We start from the raw sequence: 20,624 nt of genomic DNA, 5'->3' as shown, positions 1-20,624 counted from the left end.
AAGTGCTGCCCAGCTGAGCCCCTGAGGAAACCTAGCTCCCTGAGGGTAGGTGGTGGGTCTCTCAGACCACCACCCCTGGCTGTCTTTCTCAGGAAGGCACAGCCTTGGTTCAGCCCAGCGCCCCCCACCCACCCCAAGTTGGGCGGGGAAGGAGAGCTGACTGCCCCATACCCAGCTGGGCTACGGGGACAACGTGGGATGGTCAAGCCTCTGGGGGATGGGATGAGGCCAAAAGACCTTCTTAGGACCCCAAGCCTGAAGAGGTAACATGAGCCCATCTCCCCATTAGCTGCCAACGTCTGGTCTGCCATGAAGACTTCCCTGTCACCCCTTCAGCATCCTGTGACAAAAGGAGCCAACATGCCATCAAGCCGTGGTCACTTCTGTCCCTGGGGGTCTGTGTGAGAGCTGGGGGGAAGGGGAGGTCCTTAAAGAATCACCACCTTCAACAGATGCGGCAAGAAAAAATCCTTCCAGGGCAGGGGAGGACGATACCAGCAGCTACCAGCAGAGGTGCTTTCTGGCAGTTTCTTATTTTATGCTCACCCTTGTCCTTAGTGGGCCTGTCTCTACCCCCCAGGTCCTCAGTGTAAAACAGCCCCTGTCCCAGCAAGAGGCAACAACGGAGGAAAGGTGCCCACAGCAGCGGACAGCTGCTTCCATGTTCGTGCCCGTTTCCCCGGGAGCTCTTCTGGGCTGACTCCCTGGAACCAGCTCTGGGACAGAGGAGACCAGGAATCCTGCAGCCTCCGCTCGAGAGAATTAGGAGGCTGAAGTGCAACTGGCATTCCAGCAGACTGGATGGCCCCTGAGGCCCAGTCCCCCACTGCTGGGGGAAGTCAGGGAGTTGGCCTGGGCCCCTGCAAGCCCCGGCCTGCCCTTGGACCTGTCTGAGGAGATGTCTTCCTAGGAACTAGAACAACCTCCCTGCTAAAACTCAGGGAAGGCAAACAAACAAAACTCAACCTGAAATAAATACAAAGGCATTAAGTGCTTCTTGATAAACTGAGGGTCCTAATTGCCCCTCTAAAGGCAATTGCAGGAACTCTCCTTGGACCTGGTCACCTCCCCTGTGGCCCTTCACATGAGAGGTCGGAGGTCAGCAGACTGGCTGGGTCTTCCCAGGTCCAGTTTCCATGAAGAAAGAAACCCAACCCCTGACAGCCTCCTTCCCCGTATCCACATTCCCCCGACAGCGCTGGCTGGCAGGTGGTAGGTAGGAAAGGAAAAGGGGGGACCCCCCATACCCTGAGGGCAGCACCTCGTGTCATATCCCGTGCAGGCAGAGGGCCTGTCAGTCTGCCTGTGAGGAGGTAGAGACTGGAGGGGTTGCCGGGGGGCAGGCAGGGGCCATTCAGTTAATCAGCAGGTCGCCGAGGTCATAGGTGTCGAAGAGGTCACTGATGCCCTCCCCGCCGTCCAGGCCCCACAGGTAGTCATCCTGGTCCAAGGGCGGGGAGAAGCTGATCAGAGGGGAGCTGCCCGGCAGTGTTGGGGACAGGAACTGGTCCTCCGTCTGCTGCAGGAGTGGGTGTGGCAGCTCCAGCATGCTGTCGGTGGCCTCCAGCGGGACAAGGGACGGCGGGAGTGGTGGCAGGACCTGCTGGGACGTCAGCGCTGGTGCTGGAGACAAATCGACAAGGGTTATGTCTGATGCTGGTGCCCGAAAGCCTCTGGTCAGACCTCCGAGAACAAAAACAGTCTCTGGTCTCTCCTACCCTGGTTCACGCCTGACAGCACAGGACACCCTGCCCTTTCCCGCCCCAGCTCCAGCAGCCCCCCTCCTTCACCCACATTCTCTCCCCTCCCCTCACCCACCCCCAGCTTCTGCAGTGACCCTACCCACTTTCACCATCAAGGTCCTGGCCCCTGAAGTCACTATGTTTTTTTCCTGCATCATCAATTCCTCTCACTCTCCTAGATCATTCCTGTCAACACACAGACATCCTCTAATAAGTCTTATCTTCATTATGTTTTTTTGGCCTCACCATGCAGCATGTGGAATCTTAGTTCCCCGACCAGGGATCGAACCCACGGCCCTTGCATTGGAAGCGTGGAGTCTTAACCACTGGACCGCCAGGGAAGTCCCTGATAACTCTGATCTTTAAAGAGCATCCTCCCCTGACCTCATGACTCTCTCCAATTACCAGCCCATGGTACTGCTCCCTTTCACAGTGAAGTTTCTTAAGAGTTACCCGTGCTCACTCCCTACTGCCCCACCACTATTCACGCTTCAACCCACTCCAGCCTGGGGTCTGTCTGAACCAGTGCCCTCCATGTTGCTAAATCCAGGGGTCAGTTCTCTGGCCTCATCCCACGCGACGTTCCAGCAGAGTCTGATGCAGTCGTTCACACCCTTCTTCTTGAAACATCTTCACGTGGCTTCCGAGGTACTAGATTCTCCTGGTTCTCTTCCTACCTCTTTGGCTGCTTCTTCCTGGTCTCCTTTCCTGGATCCTCCTCGTCTTCTCAACTTCTAAACCCTGAAGCCCAGGGGCTCCATCCTCTGATTCTTCTCTCCTCTGGCTGCACTCCTCGCCAGGTGACCTCAGCGGGCCCCATGGCTTGAAATCCGTCTCCAGATCTACTGCTCCCAAGTGGATGCCTCTGGCACAGACCCCACCCCCTGGCTCTGGGCTCCTGCTACATCTCTACTTGATGGCTACCCTAGGTCAGAACTCAGCACGTCAAAACCAAACTCCTGGGCTTTCCCCAAACCTGAGTCTTCCCCCATTGTATTTAATGAACCCCCACCCACTCAGTTGCTTAGGCCAGAAGGCCCAAGAATCACCTGTAATCCTGCCATTTCCCCGCATCTGACCCAGCAGCAAGTTTGGTCACCTCCACAACCAAATCAACCCTCTAAGCTGCCCATCTCTTCAGTCCCTCTGCTGTGATCTGCGGCTCACCCCTTCCTCTCACCCAGGCCCCTGAAGAAACCTTCTCATCAGTCACCTTGCTTCGACTCTTGGCCCTTGCAGTCTGTGCTGTGACTTAAAAATGGCTTAGAGGGACTTCCCTGGCGGTCCAGTGGTTAAGACCCTGTGCTAACGCAGGGGGTGCGGGTTCGATCCCTGGTTGGGGAACTTAGATCCCAAATGCCAAGTGGCGCGGCCAAAAAAAAAAAAGTGGCTTAGAATAAAATCCAAGTTCCCACCAGGACTGAGCAGGCCCGGTGTGACTTGGTCCCGGCCTTCCTTCCTGGTCCCTCTCCCGCCTCCCTCCCATAGCTCATGCTCACCTCTCCGGACACACCGGCCATCACCTACTCTTCAGCACACCAGCTCATTTCCATTTAGAGGTAAGGACCTGATTCCCTACGCAGGCATGTGGAGCAGGAAATCCCCTGCCAAATACACCCTGATGCCCAGAATCTCACCATCTGGGTCGTTCCTTACCAGCCAAACACTGTTTTGAAAATACAACCATGTCAGTGTGCCAGACCGCCTGATCAACCTCGAGCTAACTGTGTAACTGTGGGCAAGTGACAACGTTCATAGGTCTCTGTTTCCTCACCCCTAAAATGCGGATGATGATTATACCTGCCTCCGGTTGTTGAGAGGCTTAAATGGTAAGTGCAGATAAAGAACAGCTGGTCTGCAGGCTGTCCTTCTTAAAAACAAAAATAGCTCCCATTTCCCAAGGGCTTACTCCGTCAGCTCTGATCTCAAGCAGAGGCCTGTTTCACCTCCTTGGACACTCCAGAAGCCCCGAGGCACTGTTGTTATATCTATTTACAGATGAGGAAACTGAAGCTCAAAGAAGCCAATTAAATGTAGTATTTGAATGAAAAAAAAATCAAATGTTTGTTTAGCACATCGCAGAGGCCTGAGTGTGTTAGAGTACGAGGCCTGGCTTGGGAGTGAGGAAGAGGCTGGGGGCTCAGCCCCCAGCCCCTCACCAGCTCCTCACAGGACCCGGCACCTCAGTTTTCCCAGCAGGAAAAATAAGGACCCACCACCCTGAGTTGTGGAAGCAGTAACTGAGCTATCACATGTGAGAGCCTTTACCTCAGGTCCGACCCCTCCCATCCATCCATCCATCCCTCCCTCCATCCATCCATCCTCTCTCTCTCCCTCTTTCTCTGTCTCACTGTTTATCACATCCAGAAGAGAACTGCTCTTTGTAACATCTGTGCCTCCATTGTACCCTGAATGGCTCATATTCACTTAAATATCTCCAAACCCACACATAATAGGTGTCCAGTTCACAAAAGCTTTTAAAAAGTCACATTCACGCTGTATCATCACCTGAAACGCACCCAATAATCACGAGGGAGTTTTATTTAGTGTCCCCCTTTTTGGAGACGTGGGAACAGAGTCTTGGAGGAGTTAAAGTGACTCCCCCACAGTCACCCCATCAAAGGAGGTGAGATGCAGACTCACACCCGAGTGTCCCAGCTTCAGCTCCTGTGCCCTCAGCCACATGTAGTTTTTTTTTTTTTTTTTTTTTTCATGCTGCGTGACATGTGGGATCTTAGTTCCCCGACCAGGGGTGGAACCCGTGCCCCCTGTGGTGGAAGCACACAGTCTTAACCATGGGACCACTGGGGAAGTCCCCACATGTAGTTTTTAATTTAAACATTTTTTTTTTTTTTTTTTTTTTTTTTTTCACATGTAGTTTTAAGTCAGAAGGTCACAGCCCGGAGAGATGTTCAATGACTCAGGTTCAGATTCGTCCCATTACAGATAAGGGAAACGAGGTCCCCAAACAAGAATGATTCCCCTGCTGGCGCCAGAACTAGGATGGGAGCCTGGGTCCTAAGACTGTAGTGGCCTCCTCTTTGGACCAGGCCCTTGGTGCTTGTATCTCAGAATGACCCTGCTTAGGCCAGAACATGGAGCACGTGCGAGTGCATGTATGTGTGTGTACACCTTCTGGAAAACTTCCTCCTGCTCCTTTCAGCAGGGACATCACTAAGAGACCACGTGGCAAGGGTGAAGAGAGGCAGCAAGGGCATGGGCCCTGGCACAGAGCTGACTTCTGGGCTGGCCCCTCTGCCTACTGTTTCGTAAGCCTCTATCTAGGCTTTTCGGGCCTCAGCCTCTTGACTTGTACAACTGAGGTAAAATCCTTGCCCTTGCTTATGCGGTAGGGTCCTCCACCTCTGCCCAAGGTCTCAGACGACAACTGAAGATCCTAACTCTGGAGAGCCATGCACATGTTGACAGTGGAGCGAGAAAGCAGAGCGAGGGAGGAGGAGGGAGAACAGGGTGGGGCACAGGTCTGGACTGGTAGATAGGCACTGGGAGGTTCCCAGAGGGACAGATGGTCGGTTCAGGGAGAGCCCTGGTCCTGGGACCGGGCTGGAACACAGGCGAGATCGCTAGAGAAGAACTGGGAGTCTGGGCTCTTGTCTGAGCTCTGCCACTAACTTGCTGTGTGACCTTAGGAAAGTCACTTGCCCTCTCTGGGCCTCAGTTTATTCATGTATAAAATGAAGTGTTGAGTTAAATCAGGGGTCAACAAACTTCTGTAAAGGGCTAGATAGTATTTTACGCTTTGCAGGACACGTATGGTCTCTGTCACACAGTCACTTGCTCTACGCCGAACCCCCAACTCTTTAAAAATGTGAAAACCATTCTCAGGTCATGGGTCGTATAAAAACAGGCCAGATTTGGCCTGCAGGCAATAGTTTTATTAACCCTTGAGTTAAAGAAATGGAATCCAATCTGGGTTCTGTGGACACCTGCCTCCACCACCACACACACACAAAGCCTCTTCCACCAGACCAGTTCTAGCTCTGCATTTGTTTGAACACTAGGGTTCTATTTAGGGGGATTCTGCTGCTAAGAAAACAAAAGCGGAACACTGGCCTACATGGCCTCGAAGGATCCTGCCGATCTAACCTGATCTCAGTAAAGGGCAAAAACCACTCTGGGGGAGGGGCCTTCATAGGCTTCCATGTCTACTCCTGCCCAACTCCCAGTCTCCCTGGGGAGACCTCGGGGACTCTCCCACCTCTTTACTCCTTGGCAACGGCCTCATGCTACTTTCTGCCCGGCATAGACAGCTTTTAGCTCTACCACCCACCTCCCAGCCACCGTCCTTCCTTGATCTGTTCTGCGCCTCGTGGAGAGAGCCCTGGGCTAGAGTGTGGAGACCAAGGTTCAAGACACAGCTCTGCTGCCTCCCAGTTAGGAGGCCTTGGGCAGGTCACATCACCCCTGTTTCAGTTTATCTATCTCTAAACTGGGAACAATAAAACCTACCTCAAGAACCGCTGTGAGGAGTAATGTGATAATGGATGTACCTGGTACACAGTCGTGGTTAAAACACCTTAGTTATTATCTCCTAAGAAAGTGCTGAGCCTTCCTCAGAAAATCTATAATTTCCATTTACTATGGGCTATTGAGCGTTAGGAGCTGTTACAAAAGTAGCAGTACTAGTGGCAGTGGCCGTAATAATGATGATAAGAGCTAACAGTTATTGCCAGGCACCCTTCTAAATGCTTTACCTATATTAACTCATTTAATGTTCACAAACTATGAAGTAGATACTATTAATTACTATGCCCAAATTACAGATGCGGAAATTAAGGCAAAGAAAGGTAAAGTAATTTGTCCAAGGTCATATAGCTGGTAAGTGGAAGAGGTGGGATTCAAACCCAGGCGCCCCTCTGCCCAGAGCAGCAGCAGTCTCCCCACTGAGACAAGGAACGTGCATGTGCTTTATAAAGTGTAAGGGGCAATGCACACGTGTGTGGGAGAAGGACTGTATCCCCTGCTGCTGGGTAGAAGGTAGGTACCCAACAAATGCTGACACGGAAGAGGGAGACTCTAAGGCTGGTCCCTCTCGGCATCCCTTGTCCCTCTGGACAGAGGGTCTCACCTGAGGATGCCGTGGATTCCGTGATTCCAGGGTTGATGCTGCTGCTGGGCTGGGTGGGGTCAGGTCTGGGACTGAGGGTGGAGGTGGAGGGGAGGGGCTCCTTGGCAGGACTGTTGGGCTCCTGCACCTCTTCCGGGCACAGGTAGACTTCGATGGGCCCCTGCGTGCTCTTCAGATATATCTGCAGGTTCTCCTGGAGAAGGAAGAGAAGCCAGGTCATGGCTCTGGGCAGCTGGACTTACTCATGGCTCAGTGGGTATGGATGGACACATGAGGCTCCCACTGCCCATATGAGCACGCTCGGCTCCTGAGCTGGGTGCTGGGCCTGCCCCATGCAGTCTGTGGTAGACATCTGTCTGGCCCCAAGACCCCCTTCTTTTAGGGAGAGTGCCTTGATTTTCCTTTGGGAAATCACTCCTCCCCCACTCTCAGGCCTGAGCTGGTATCATAAAAGCTATCTTTGCCACGGTAAGGGGAGAGCCCACCTGGGAACGGAGTTGGCACAGAAAATGGCAGAGTGAGATGGAGAATGTGAGGCCAACTTTATGACACGGTTTGAGCCTCTGCATCCAGCCTTGCCTGCAATCCCCAAATCTCCCCCTGGACCTGTCACTTGGTTCCCCCCGGGTCCCTCTCACTTTGCCTGCCCCTATGGGCCTTATATAGCTTAATGTTTTTCCACTAAACAGATTATTTCTGGAGCCCTTATCAGACTCTGGGCTGGGGGTACCACATGGGTGGAACACGGCTTTGTGGAGGTTACACTGTAACAGATGAAGCAGCACATAATTATGTAATCACCAATATATCCCGGCAAATGGAGGTTAAGTGTGGTGGAAAAGAACACGTGGTTATGAAGTCTGGAGGTAATCAGGGAAGGCTTCTTGAGGAGGTGATGTTCAAGTTGCGACCTGTAGGATGAATAGCCGTAAACCAGGCAGAGAGAGGGAAGAGCACTTCAGCTGGAGGGAATAGCGTGTGAGAAGGTCTTGTACTGAGGTCGAGCTTAGTGTGGTGGGGAAACGGCAGGCAGTTCAGTGTGGCTGAAGTAGAGAGAGAAGGGGGTCAGCATGCGAGAGGAGGTGGGTGAGGTCAGAGCACAGACAGCCTCATAGGGAGTGTAAGAATTTTGGTCTTTAAACTAGGTTAACATGGAAGGATTACTGTGAGTACTGACGTTGCTGTGCGCGAGTGCACGTGTGCATGCGCATGGGAACGCAGGGGCTGGTGGGATGCGGAGAGGAACCAGGAACAGAGATTTTCTCCAGCTGGTACCTAATGCCTGATGCCCTTTCCAGCTTCCGCCACTTCTGCCCCAGCTCGGAGACCATCAGTCTTGCCATGGCCACCAGCATGGACCAGGGAAGCCTGGGACTAGGCAGTGCCAGGAACGGAACCTGCAGCGCTGTCTGGAATGTTCCTAACCCTGCTCTCCACTAAATGCTTCCCCTCTCACCTCGCTCCTGTCAGGCACTTCCAGTCTCGTCTGCGGAGGGGCTTTGACAGCGATCACCGTCTGCTCCTTAAAGCTGCCCACAGCACGGATGTCCTGGTAAGTCACGTAGGCCAGTGTAGGGGCAGGAGAGTCAAGAGAAGTGACTGACTGTCTGGTCAAAATTAAAACTCCCAGCCTACCTGGAAGGGATCTAACCCACCTCTCAAAGACTCTGAACACCTCAAACTGTAACTTGTTCTTTTAATCTCATAAGCTACCTTGGACCCCTTTAGAAATGGGGGTATGAATCATTAAAAAAAATGCTGCCTTATATCAGCTTTTTACATAAAGGCTTCATCTACCAAGCTAGATTTTTAGCTCTGAGAAGGCAGGAAGACATGTCTTATTTCTTTATATTTCTTACAATGCCTACTATCCTTCCAGAAATACAAGGTCAGATCCAAATACCAATTAGATGGTCCAACCATTTGGAAAAAGTATATGTAAAGCCATTGCAAAGTCTATGCTCTTTGACCTCATTGTTTCAATCCTAGGAATCTAACCTAGGGAAATAAGTAAAAAACTTGGGAAAAGTTTCTATCTATAAAGGCATTTGGGACTTCCCTGTTGGCAAAGTGGTTAAGAATCTTGCTGCCAATGCAGAGGCCACAGGTTCGAGCCCTGGTCTGGGAAGATCCCACATGCTGCAGAGCAACTAAGCCTGTGTGCCACAACTACTGGAGCCCGCACACCCTAGAGCCCGAGTGCCGCAACTACTGAGCCCGCGCACTCTAGGGCCCATGTGCCACAACTACTGAGCCCATGTGCTCCAACTACTGAAGCCCGTGTGCTTAGAGCCCGTGCTCCGCAACAAGAGAAGCCACTGCAATGAGAAGCCAGGGCACCGCAACAAAGACCCAGCGCAGCCAAAAAATAAAAAAATAAAAATAAATAAAGATATTCATCACAATGTCGCTTTATAAAACAGAAATCTAGAATTGATCTAAATGCCCATTCTAGGCCTTATCAACAAACCATAGTGGTCTGAGTAGGACATTCTCAAACCATTTAAATATTCCCTGGCGGTCCAGTGGTTAGGACTCTGCACTTCCACTGCAGGAGGCACGGGTTCGATCCCTGGTCGGAGAAGTAAGATCCTGCAAGCCGTGCGGTGTGGCAAAAACAAACAAACAAACAAAAATATATATGATGTTAAACCATACGAAACTGCTGTTTTTATAGGTAAAAAGAAAAAAAAAGGTCCCGTATCAGCAATTTCATGTGGACCAACCAAATAGTTAGGAAGGACATGTAACAACATAAGAACCACCTATGGTAGGACACTAAGTGGAGAAAAGCAGAATATAAAATATTGTATACAGCAGGTACACTCAGTATTTAAATAACACACACCCTGTGTATAGCTAAGGAATGATGGCTGTGTTCGGGTGGCAGCTCTTTTTTCTTTTCTCCATTTTCCAGGTTTACAGAAATGTACTTGTCTTATTTTTATAATGAGAAAGTAACTTCAAGAGACCCAAGAGGAAAAGCCACTGAGGAAGGAAGAAACAGATATGCCAGACCCCTAGGGTGGATCAGTCCCTGCAGCGAGGTACCGCATCAACTCTGTGTAGTTATGAGCATGCAACAGGCCCCCTGCTCCCGGACCCCTTCCTCCCAACCAAAGAGGATATCTCTTGTTGGCCTTGTCCTCCGTCAGGTGCTTGAAGTGCAGAGAGCAGCTCTGGATGAGCTGGTCCAAGGCCTGCTCCATGCTCATTAGCTCCTTCAGCTCCTGCCCCAGCTGCTGCTGCTTCCCAGGCCGGGTGGGGTCTTCAAACAGTCCTCTGCCTCTGGGGACAGAGCAGTCCCCCAGTGTCAGTCTCAGTCTACATCCAGGGACCCCAACCCCAGGGCTGCTGTGCAAAGCTGCACAGATGGTGTGGGCAAAACTCCAGGAAGAGGCCATTCACATGGTCTATGATGGTGCCTCCTGGCTTGTACAAATCAGTGGTCCTGCCTAGCTCCCAGGGAGCTGCCAGGGATTGGAACTTGATGTTTCGGGGTTGGGCTAGGGAAAAGAAACAAGTCAGGGCCTGACACCACTTTTGGGGGGCTTTCAACTCTACCCACCCTATGCCCCAGGCTCCGCCAAATGGCAGAGAGCTGGAGTGACCTCACTCCTGACTTCTCTGCCTGCGTTCTCTTGGAGTTCACGCCAAGGGTTGCAGGTCTGTTCTTTAAGACCTTATAGAAGTGAGGAACGGAGTCTGTAGTACTTATATCTCAGCTGGAAGGAGTCTGGGTTACTACTGCGCAGATCCCAGAGGACTTCCCTAAGTTAGAAGAGGGCAATATTGGGACCCCTGACTGAAGAGGATCTGGGGTCCTCTTAGCCTTTACACGTCTTATAAATCATTCTCTGACCCTGCCATGCTCTCCTAATACAACTTCAGCATATACACCTGCTCTTCCGTCCCCCTCTTAAATACATTGGCTCCACCCGCAGCGGGTAAGCTTATTGGATGTTGCCCTTCATTCCCCCGCCAGCACTTGCGCCCATTGGATGTTGCTCTCAGTCCCGCCCCCTACATTCACAACCTCAGGATGTTGCCCCTGGCTCCACCCACAGCACGCGCACTCATTGGTGCCATCGGCCCCAGCCCAGGCACTCACACCCACTGGATGTTGTTCTTGGCCTTCTTGCGGATGAGCTGGATGCCCTCCAGCACATTGGTTATGTCGTAGATGCGCCGCTTCTGCACGTCCAGCACCTCAGCAGCCCAGTTAAGGTCCAGGACCCCATCCTCAGACTCGCTCAGGAGGTAAATGAATTTCTTGGTGAGCAGCCCCAGCGACGTGTCATAGCGAGTCTTCTCCCCAGGCGACTTGGGGGCTGACGAGGAAAGGCGCTCAGCCATTGCTCAAAGAGGGCCCCCTGGGGAACTTCCTCCATTGACCTGGACCCACTTTCCAGTTTACACCCTCCATGTAAGCACCCACTTTCCAGTTTACAGAGCACTGGGAGGGAGGGGGTCATTCACCACCATTGTTCAAACAGGGAATCTGATAACTAGAGAGGCAAAGTGACTTGCTTAAGGTTTCACAATCGGGGGCAGCGTCGGGGCTGGAAACCAAATATTCTAACTCTTGGTTCGCACCTTTCCACCAAAGCTCAGGGCAGCCATACTGCCGCCACCACTAACACCAACAAATGCTTACTGTGTGTAGCTCACTGTTCTAAGCACTTTCTATATACAACAAATTTAATCCTTACAGCACCCTATAAGTTTGGTGTATAACCATCCCCATTTTACAGGTGAGAATACTGAGGCACAGACAGATTAAGTAACTTGCTCAACTCACTCAGCTAGAAAGTGGCAAAGCTGGGACTTAAATCCAGGCAGTCTGGCTCCAGAGTCTCCCTTCCTAACCATTACCCTATCCTGCCAGTGATGTCAGGAATTTGGAATTAGGGTAGGGAGGGAATGACAAGAACATGTTTATAGACATGTTTTTTTCTTCCCTTCCAGTTTTATTGAGATATAATTGACATACAGCACTGACATACAGACTTGCTCTTTCTTTCTATGTGTCATGCAATGATTATCTGAGAGGAATCAGTCCTATTATGTCACATGTGGCAGGTTCATGAAAAAGGTCCCTTTCTTAATGAGGTCGATGTCACAAGACCACATCTCAGCTGCAGCATCTTAAACCACAAGAAGACTTTTGCAATCTAGTGACTTGCAAGTCATATAGCAAGTTAATGGCTAAACTAGTTCTGGAAACTGAATTTTAGAGTCTCAGATTCCTCTAGAAGGGGACTTTAGAATTCCTTAATAGATAGACAGCAAGTATTTGGCACACAGACAGTGCTGTCAATTTTTGCATTCATGGCAGACATTACTAACTGATTAGTGCACTTGGGGTCCTTCAATAAAGAACTCTGGGCAGCCTCTACTAATCAGTTGGAGAGGAAACTTTCTTGCTATTCCCGATCTAGCTGCGCCTTGCTTTGCAGGTGAGACAGCTACGATTCACAGAAGAGGAGTGACCAGTCAGGTCAGAACAGTCCTGACCAGACCCTCAAGCTTACTGCCCAATAACATACCTTCTTTATTAGGTCTCTGTCCCCCCAAATTAGAATTCCTCCCTAACGCAGTTGCTTAAACTCCCTCCCAAACCAGAATATTGACTGAAAATATCAAGAGGCAGAAACTGGGCTCTGGTCCTGACTCCACTGACTAGCAGTGTGACCTTGGGTTAGTCACTGAAACTCTGAGTCTCCAGTTGCCTCATCAGTAAAAGGGGGATAATCTACCTGCCTGGCAGGATCCAGTGAGAAGGCACAGGAAACTGCTGTGTAAACCAGAAAGTGTGCTACAAATATTAGCCCTGGTGATTTGGGCAGGGCTGCTGCCCTCTGCCCCTCCCCACCCCACCTCCAGTCTCCTGAGCCTGCCCTTAGATAACCCATCAGCGTGGCTTACTTTTGGGGCTGGGGAGGCCATCCACTCTAATGCACTTCCGCTTGGGAGTCCGGAATTCAGGGACCACAGGCTTCCCGATCCCCTCCAGGTCCAGCTTCCTTTTGGCCTTGGGGAGAGAGAGGGGAGAGAGGCAGAGTTTGAGAATCATTCGTCCTTTAGCTTCTCCCCACCTTGGGGCCAAAGCACTGAGGCCACCAGTAGCCACCGCCTGCCTCAATTTGCCACTAGTCCTGGGTGAAAAAAATCACTGTACCTGGTAAGGAAATATCAGTGACCTGAAAAATGAGCTTTCAGGGGAAGGAAGTCCTATTTCTGAGGGGCACACAACACTCCCATCTTCCGAGGCCCAGGCACTTGAGGCTACCAAAGCCAGTCTGGGTTTTAATACAGGGTTCCTTAATAACTGGACCCGACACCCGCCTCTCTACCCCCCTCCCCCAGGATGATACAGGGAGGAAGGAGAGGGGAGGGCCTAAAGCACATCAGGCTGGGGAGAGCCCCCGCACCTCCACTGCAGAAGCAGCTGGCTCAGCCAGACTGGTTGCCCATCACAGCCTCACAGCTGGCCCTTATCAGGGTGGGGCTGGGCATCCGCCCAGGCCCAGTGGACTTCCTGGCTCAGTGCCACACCCCAGGGAGGTGTCCACATCGGGAAGCAGAGCAAACATCCCCCAACCCCCGTTTGGGCTCCAGCTCAAGGGCCCCAGGGCCTCCTGAATAGACTCTATTTGCCATTCTTTCTTTGCTGAGAGGGGCAGACAATGAATCCTTCCCCTGTGTCTTAAGGACAAGCAGCTGAGGTCCCCCTGCTCCCCCTCCCTGTTCCCGCCAAGCTTGGGAAACACCTGCTGGGGAAATCAAACCACAGACCCATCTGCTCCTCTCCACCCCACTGCCACCCGGCCTCAATTACGCCCAGAAGCTGGGCTGGCCCGGAAGGGGCCTCTCTCCTTGTTAGGGCTGGGCAGAGGCAGGGCTGGGGCACTGGGGCACAGGTCAGAGACCCAGGCGTGAATCTCCCTGCTCCTTCACGGGCTCGCTGTGTGACTTGAGGAAATGCTCCATATCTAGGAGCCTCAGTTTCCTCCTCTGTAAAATGGGGTGGAAAACACCTACTGCCAGGGGCTGTTGTAAGGATTCAAGGAGATAACTTTTGTAAAGCACTCAACCTGGGGCTCAGCATTCAGTAGGTGTTCAGGAAATGCAGAGTCCCTTCCCTAAAATCCAAACTCGGCCTCTTCCTAGACAAACTGTTCTGGGGGTCACTGAGCCAATTTCCTTCTTCTTCCCTTCCCCCAGTCACCCAGACACCCCTACCTTAGTTGGGACAGAGAGGTCTATTTTAACTTTTGATGGTGAGGTCATGCTCAGCAGGGCTGAGACTTCTAACCGCTGCTGAGCACAGGTGGGCTGACACATGTGGGAGGTAGTGATGGCTCTTCCTGCTGTCAGCTCCCTTCCCCCTTCTCATGCCTCCTTCAGGAAGTCTTCCTGGACTGATCTGAGGAGCGCTGCTTCTTGGTTGGAGGAGCTTGGATAAGAGGATCCTCCCCTCCACCTCCACCCAGGCCTGGACATGATCCAAACACCACATCTCCCTGCTCATTCCTCTTTAAGTCCTTCTGGAAAATATTCCTTTTCTAACCTCCCAACCTGTGAGATGCTAGATTCTAGGGAAAGTGACCTGCTCTAGTCCCATCTTGTTTAGAGAAAAAGTCCTAATCATTCACTGAGACCTTCCACCTGCCCTAGACCAAGCCCCAATGTTCATCACCTCACTGAATCTTCCTAACGCCACGAATCCCCATTTTACAGCTGAAGCAACTGAGACCTGGTGAGCCCAGGACAAGGAGAGGAAGGGAAGTCAGGCTGAGTTCTACCTGAGGCAGAGGTGGCAGCCCAGAGTCTCCCCAGGCCCACTCACCTTCACCTGATGGAAGCCAGCCCCTACTGAGTTCACAGAACACACCAGGAAGAACCTCACTACCTGCAGAGCGGGGAGGAGGGGAGGGCCTTGAGCAGAGTACCTGTGTGGGGCCTATCACGTGCTCATCAGTCTTAACTCAGTACTGCACCCTCTCTTGGTGGATGAGAAATGGAGACTCATAGAGGTTAAGCCACGTGCCCAAGGCCACACAGACAAAGAGCAAAGCCAGAGTTTGAACCCAGATCTGTCTGATTCCAAAACCAGGTACCAGGCTACTCAGCTCCGTCTCATACACGTTGCCCCAGAACTTGCTGAAATTTGAGCCAAGGCCTGGTTATGTCCACCGGCCCCCATCACTTTACTTCACACAGACACACACACACTGGCCCCCTCTCTTTTCTTCCTCTCCTTCACCCTTATCCTGCACTCTCAGGGTCCCCAAGCAGCAAACCGTCCCCCAGCTGAGGACATCTCCCTGACACCTTTGAGCACTGCCCAGAGAAAAGTCAGCTCATCATGGATGGGCCTGAGCCTGCAGAACGGAAGTGGCAGAGGACAAGCCCAGGAGGACAAGGACCAAGGAGAGGCTGAGCACAGGCCTTGGAGTCAGAGCTGCCTGGGTTCCCATCCAGGCTGGGTGAGCTGGGCAAGTCCCTGACCTCTTGAGATGCACCTGTAAAAGGGGGGTGCTCTGCTCCTCCCTCCTGGAGGATTCAGTGAGGGGGCAGCAAAGCGCTTGCTCACGCGGGGGAGCTGCGATCACTAATGCACCAGGGCCACCAGCGAGGGGGAGGTTCAGGGCCGAGCTGAAAAGCATCGGGGACGTGCTGAGGGCAAAGGCCAGCTCAGCTCCAACCTGACCCTTTTAGGCAGACCCTTTGGCTGTTTCTTAGAGGCCTGGTTAAGATTCAAGCCCACCGTGCCAACCCCGAGGAAGAACGGAGCCCCTTCCTCAGGCAGCCCTAGAAGTGAGAGGGCCAGAGGCCCCAGACACCACCCCCTTGCAGGCAGCCAGGTGAGGTAACCGGGGCTCAGGGGCGGGGAAGTGACTTGCCGGAAATCACACAGGGAGTGGAGCCAGGTCTCTCCTAAGCCATAAGTTAGACGGTAGGGGTAGGAGCCAGTGGAAGGAGTTGAGAGCCTTGCTTCCAGATCCCCGCTCTGCCTCGCGGCAGCCTGGGAGGGACTCTCTGCCTTGCCTCCCTAAGCCTACATTTCCTCATCTGACCCACCTTGTACGGTTGTTCATTAAAATGTTCATTTTCTTCCCTGGTTCTCAGAGGAAATTTGGAAAAGACAGACAAATGAAAAGAAAAGGAGAACTCTGCAGAATCCCACCCTCTTCACAGGTTCCTGCAGGAATGACACAGAGTGAGGCCATGTGCCCAGCTGGGGCAGGAACATCCCACGCCTCCTCCAGAGGTGCCGGAAAGAGCTCTAGTCAGGGAGTGAGGAGACCTGGGTTCCCGCGTTCATTCTGCCGTTGATCTTGGTCGCCGTCCCTGGGCAGTGCCTAAGGTCCCTTTAAACAGCAGTTCCCCAACAAATCCTGCTCACCCTGCACTTTGCAGCCTGGGCACAAAACAAGTGGCCACACCCAGGGTTGGGTTTGGCGCTGCTCCAGGTCACACCCTGTTAAATGAGTAAGCAGGGGGCCAAAGCCTGCCCACCGGGTTTTGGGGCACAGGGAAGCCGGGGACTGACAGGAAAGGGGGCTCTGGGCCCCAGAGGCCTGTAGGGTGGTCTGATGCAAAGAGATGCTCTCACGTCTTGGCTTAGGACTTGGACAAGTGACTTCACGTCTCTGCTCAGGTTCCTCATCTGTAAGATACCTCATCCCGGGCATCTTGACCAAGATAAGGAATGTGAAGAGTGCCAAGCAGTGCCTGGCACACGAGAGGCATTCAGTAAAAGAACCATTCTTGCTGTGATCACTGAGCCCCTCTGGGAGGGAGGTACAGACAGATGCACTCAGCTCCTCTGGGAGGAAAGCAGTTCAAAACCACAGCTGTTACTGAAGCTCTGCCGGGTCTCCTGAAAGCAGCTGGCCAGAGGAGAGGCTGGGCCCACCACTGAGCGCCCTCCCTGCGGGCACCCAGCTCCTAAATCAGGTGGTACTGGGGAAAGTCAAGGCTGCAGAGAAGAGGCTAATGATAACCTGCCTTGTGGGTCATATATCTCCCTATATGATCTTGGACAGGTCACATCCTCTCTCTGAGCCTCAGTTTCCCCCTGCAACATGGAGCTACTAAAACCATCTACTTCATAGGGTAGAAAACTATCTTAGACTGTAAAATGCTGAACTAAAGATAGGTTAAAAACTCCCGGTTATCCTTGGCTGCTTGACTTGTAAAATAGGAATAGCACTCCTGCCGCCTTCCTCCTAGTTGGAAATAATGTACAGGAAGGGGTTCTGAAAGTTTAAAGCCTTGAGAATTGGCAAAGCAGGATTCCAGTAGCAGGCAGTGGGGCTCTCTGCCTGCAGCCAGCGGTGGCTGGAGGCCAAGCCTGCTGATTGACACAGGTCAGATCAGTGCCTCTAGGGCAGAGGGGGTGGTCTTCTCCCTGTACTTGAACTTAACTCACCACTCACAACAAAGCCAACCCATCTCCCCTTCCTGGATCCTGCTTCCAAAACCCAGGACCTGGAAGAGACTTGAGATGAGTTAGTCCCACAGCTACTCCGCGCACGCACACATTTTCAAGACAAGGAAACTGATGCCCAGACAAGGGCCAAGACTTGTCCAAGGACACACAGTGAATTAGCGGCAATCAGGACCAGAAATCAGGCTCCCTAACTATCACCCCCACCTCCCAGGGCTCTTCCAACTCCACCCCACCCTATGGTTGTTTCGATTCTCATGGGCTCCAGGAATTCCACTCCCAAAAAACACACCCTGTGCCTGGTGCCACCACAATTTGGGCCCTCCCTGGCAACGGTCCTGCCACTTTGAGAAAAGAACAGTCAATCTGAACAGGAACCTCAGAGGGCTGCCCCCACCTTGCACCTGCTACTGGCTGTCTGGGACAGAAGACTGGGCCTGGGGGAGGATCTAGGGCAGATAATTGGGAAAGAGGTGGCTGGATGGAAAATTAGGAGTCTCAGCCAAACTGGACCTGAGAGACCTCCCCCTATTTTAAAGCCCCCACGGTATCCCCAGGCTCAGTTCTGTGCTTGGACAATAGCAGGTGCCTAGTACTGGTTTCTGGGCCAAACAATGAATGAAAGAATGAATGGATGACAGCAAATTGACTCCGTAGACTTCCCCAAGGTCACAGGGTGCACTGGGCGTAGGGCGTTGGGTCTCCACACTCCTGATCCAGTGCTCATTCCATTCCACCACAATGGATGAGGTTATTTCATCCCAAGTCTGAAAATGAAAGGCTCTTCTACTTAGATATTGGGGCAATGTGTTGTTCTGGAAGCTGAAAGCTCCCGTTCTCTCTCCCCAGACTCGACCTGCCTCACTCAGACTAGCTCCCAGACGTCCCTCCCGCCTTTCCCACCCCCGTAAAAGCAGAGAGGGAAGCGGTGCGGGGGCGGCGGGGGGGGTGGTCCCCAGCATTACCGGCAGCCGGCCAGCAGGCACGCATCGCACAGCTTGGCCCTCCGGTCCGTGGGGGGTGGCGTCGAGGCAGGTGCCCGGCGCCGCAGCGGGAGGCACAGTCTGCGGGTACAGCTGGGTGTAGTAGGTGGTGGTGGCCGGGCAGAGCTGAGGGCTGCTGAGGCCCGGCGGCCACAGCTCCGTGGGGCTCATCGCGGGCAGCCCCTTGAGGGGTGGCCCCGCGGCCGGAGCCAGGGCCCGCGGCCCTCGCAGCATGGCGAGCGCAGCGCCCCCCTCCCCAGCCGGGCCTGGCGCGCCCGCCGGTACCTGCGGGCTTCGGAGCCCGCGGCGGCTCACACGGCCCGCGGCATGGCGCGGAGGCCGGGCAAGGCCGGACCCTCCCCTCCTGGCCCGCCGCCGAGCCGGGCAGTGCTTGGAGATCGCCGCTTGGAGATCGCCCCGCGCCGGCGGCGGCGGCGGCGGCGGCGGCACGGCCAGGGATTGCCCCGCCGCGAGGGCTGCTGCGACCAGCAAGGGCCCCGCGCCTCCTAAGGCTTCGGCACCTGGGGTCTGGCCCGCTTCGGGAGTGGTATCTGGGATGCCCACGGGCTCAGCAGAAACGCGATGCGCTCGGACGGGGGAGGGGGACCGATTGCACCAACTCCCTCTCGCCTCGCTCTCGAGCCCTTGAGCTTTTCTCTGCTTTTTTTTTTTCTGCTTCTTTTTTTTTTTTTTTTTTTTTTTTTTTTTTTTTTTTTTTTTTTTTTTTTTTTTTTTTTTTTAGCGCGAAACTGCGTGCCGCGAAATTCGGATCTCCCGCGGAAAATGCCGCGCTTCGGTTGGTCGCTGCAACAGGCACAGGCTCCACCCCCCGGAAGGACCCGTCCCCGAGGCGGTGATTGCAACACGAGCTGGATGCTTAAAGGGGACGCAACAGCTGCTGTCGCCCGGCGCCCGCCCGCGCTGACAGCCAGAGAAACAGACTGGGAGGGTGGTTCCCTCACAGAGCTGAGGACTGGGCCCGAATTCCCCGGGGGTGGGGGGAACATTTTGGCGCGGAGTCTTGACCTGAGCCCAGACCCAGCACTACATTGCCCAGGCCACAGACCTTTTGCTAGTTTGCATTATAGCTCAGCCAACGATAACATATAGGTATTTATATCGTTTTTCCCCCCGGCTAAAATGAAAGCCAGGAAACTGTTCTCTTTCTTGGCAAGGGGGCTGAGGGACGGAGCCTAACGTTTATACCTCTTCATAGGGGGATACTAAGGTCAGCTGAGTGCCCACAGTATGCCTAGCACTCTGGAGATGATTACGTCTTATTTAATTTGAGCCAACAGTCGTCAGAAGAGGAATGATGATCTTCGTGGTAAAGATGGACAGTCTGAGAGGCTAGGTAACTTGCCCAGGGTCACACAGAGAGATTCGCTGATTTGAGTTCAGTCTGGGACAGGCCCGGTCCTGAGCCCTTGCTTGTTCCAATAAGAGGCTCCTCCCCTGCTCTCCCAAGCTGTGCCCCTTGCAGGCTTGGGTGGGGGTCCAGAGTGCACAGTTCTGATTTGTTCACAGTTGTATTCCCAGAGCCCAACACTCAGTAAATATTTGAACATCTCCAGGCTTCTCCTCAACAATCCTTTTGTCACAGGTCTTCCCTCCCTCATTGCTGATAATCCATTTACATTCCTCATCTCTCCAGTTTAGAGACGTCAAGGCTCAGAGAAGTGACCTTGGCTGGTGAGTGGCAGAGCTGCTAAAAGCTGCTTCTTAATTCCAGGTCTGCTGATTCCTGCCTGTTGCTGTGTGATTTTTATGCAAGGCTGAGTCTGGCATTCAGAGCACTTCCAGAGTCAGTCCCCAGCTTAATACCTGATCCTCAGACCTGGAGGATGAGGTGGCAATAATGCATAGTGGTGAAGAGCCCAGACCTTGAAGTAGACAGCCCTGGGTTCAAATCCAGGCCTGGCCACTTTGCTAACTGTGTGACCCCAGGGAAGTTTTGTAAACTCTCTGAGCTTGGTTTTCTTATCCCTTACCACTCACTTCATAAGGTTGTGGGGAAATCTCATGAGATAATGCATGTAAAGCACTCAGCACAGAGTGTGGTTCATAAGGAACCCCAAGAAATGGCAGCTGTGGTTACATCTCTGGCCTTATCTCCAGTACACAGACCCCTTTACTCCTGTCTACACATTTCACTGGTCTTTCATGGCCCAGTTTATTTATTATTATTATTTTATTTGAAAGAAAATAGACTTTATTGCCCAAAAATTAAAACCATTTGAACATGTATTTTTCTACATAACTTATTGAGGTGATCAGTGTTCACTAAAATATTAATTTTCATCATTTGCTTCAATTCATGACTTCTTGACCAATTCTTCATTTTTCTTTCC

The 20,624-nt window shown here is 52.7% G+C and overlaps 1 protein-coding gene across 1 annotated transcript; it reads right to left on the bottom strand.

Annotated features, from left to right (window-relative positions):
* Positions 1 to 1,354: 1,354 nt before the first annotated feature.
* Positions 1,355 to 18,507, bottom strand: E2F2 (E2F transcription factor 2). Its single transcript, XM_007459180.1, has 8 exons — positions 18,256 to 18,507; positions 12,760 to 12,865; positions 10,943 to 11,162; positions 9,961 to 10,119; positions 8,288 to 8,402; positions 6,832 to 7,024; positions 4,790 to 4,795; positions 1,355 to 1,623 (listed from the first exon to the last, which is right to left on the bottom strand). Exons 1-8 carry the CDS (start codon positions 18,505 to 18,507, stop codon positions 1,355 to 1,357), a joined length of 1,320 nt encoding a protein of 439 aa, XP_007459242.1.
* Positions 18,508 to 20,624: the final 2,117 nt, after the last annotated feature.

Source organism: Lipotes vexillifer, unplaced genomic scaffold (genome assembly GCF_000442215.2).
Source record: "Lipotes vexillifer unplaced genomic scaffold, Lipotes_vexillifer_v1.1 scaffold496, whole genome shotgun sequence".
Taxonomy (NCBI): Eukaryota; Metazoa; Chordata; class Mammalia; order Artiodactyla; family Lipotidae; genus Lipotes; species Lipotes vexillifer.
The sequence above is the reverse complement of the archived record's forward strand: the minus strand, read 5'-3'. Positions and strand labels throughout refer to the sequence as shown.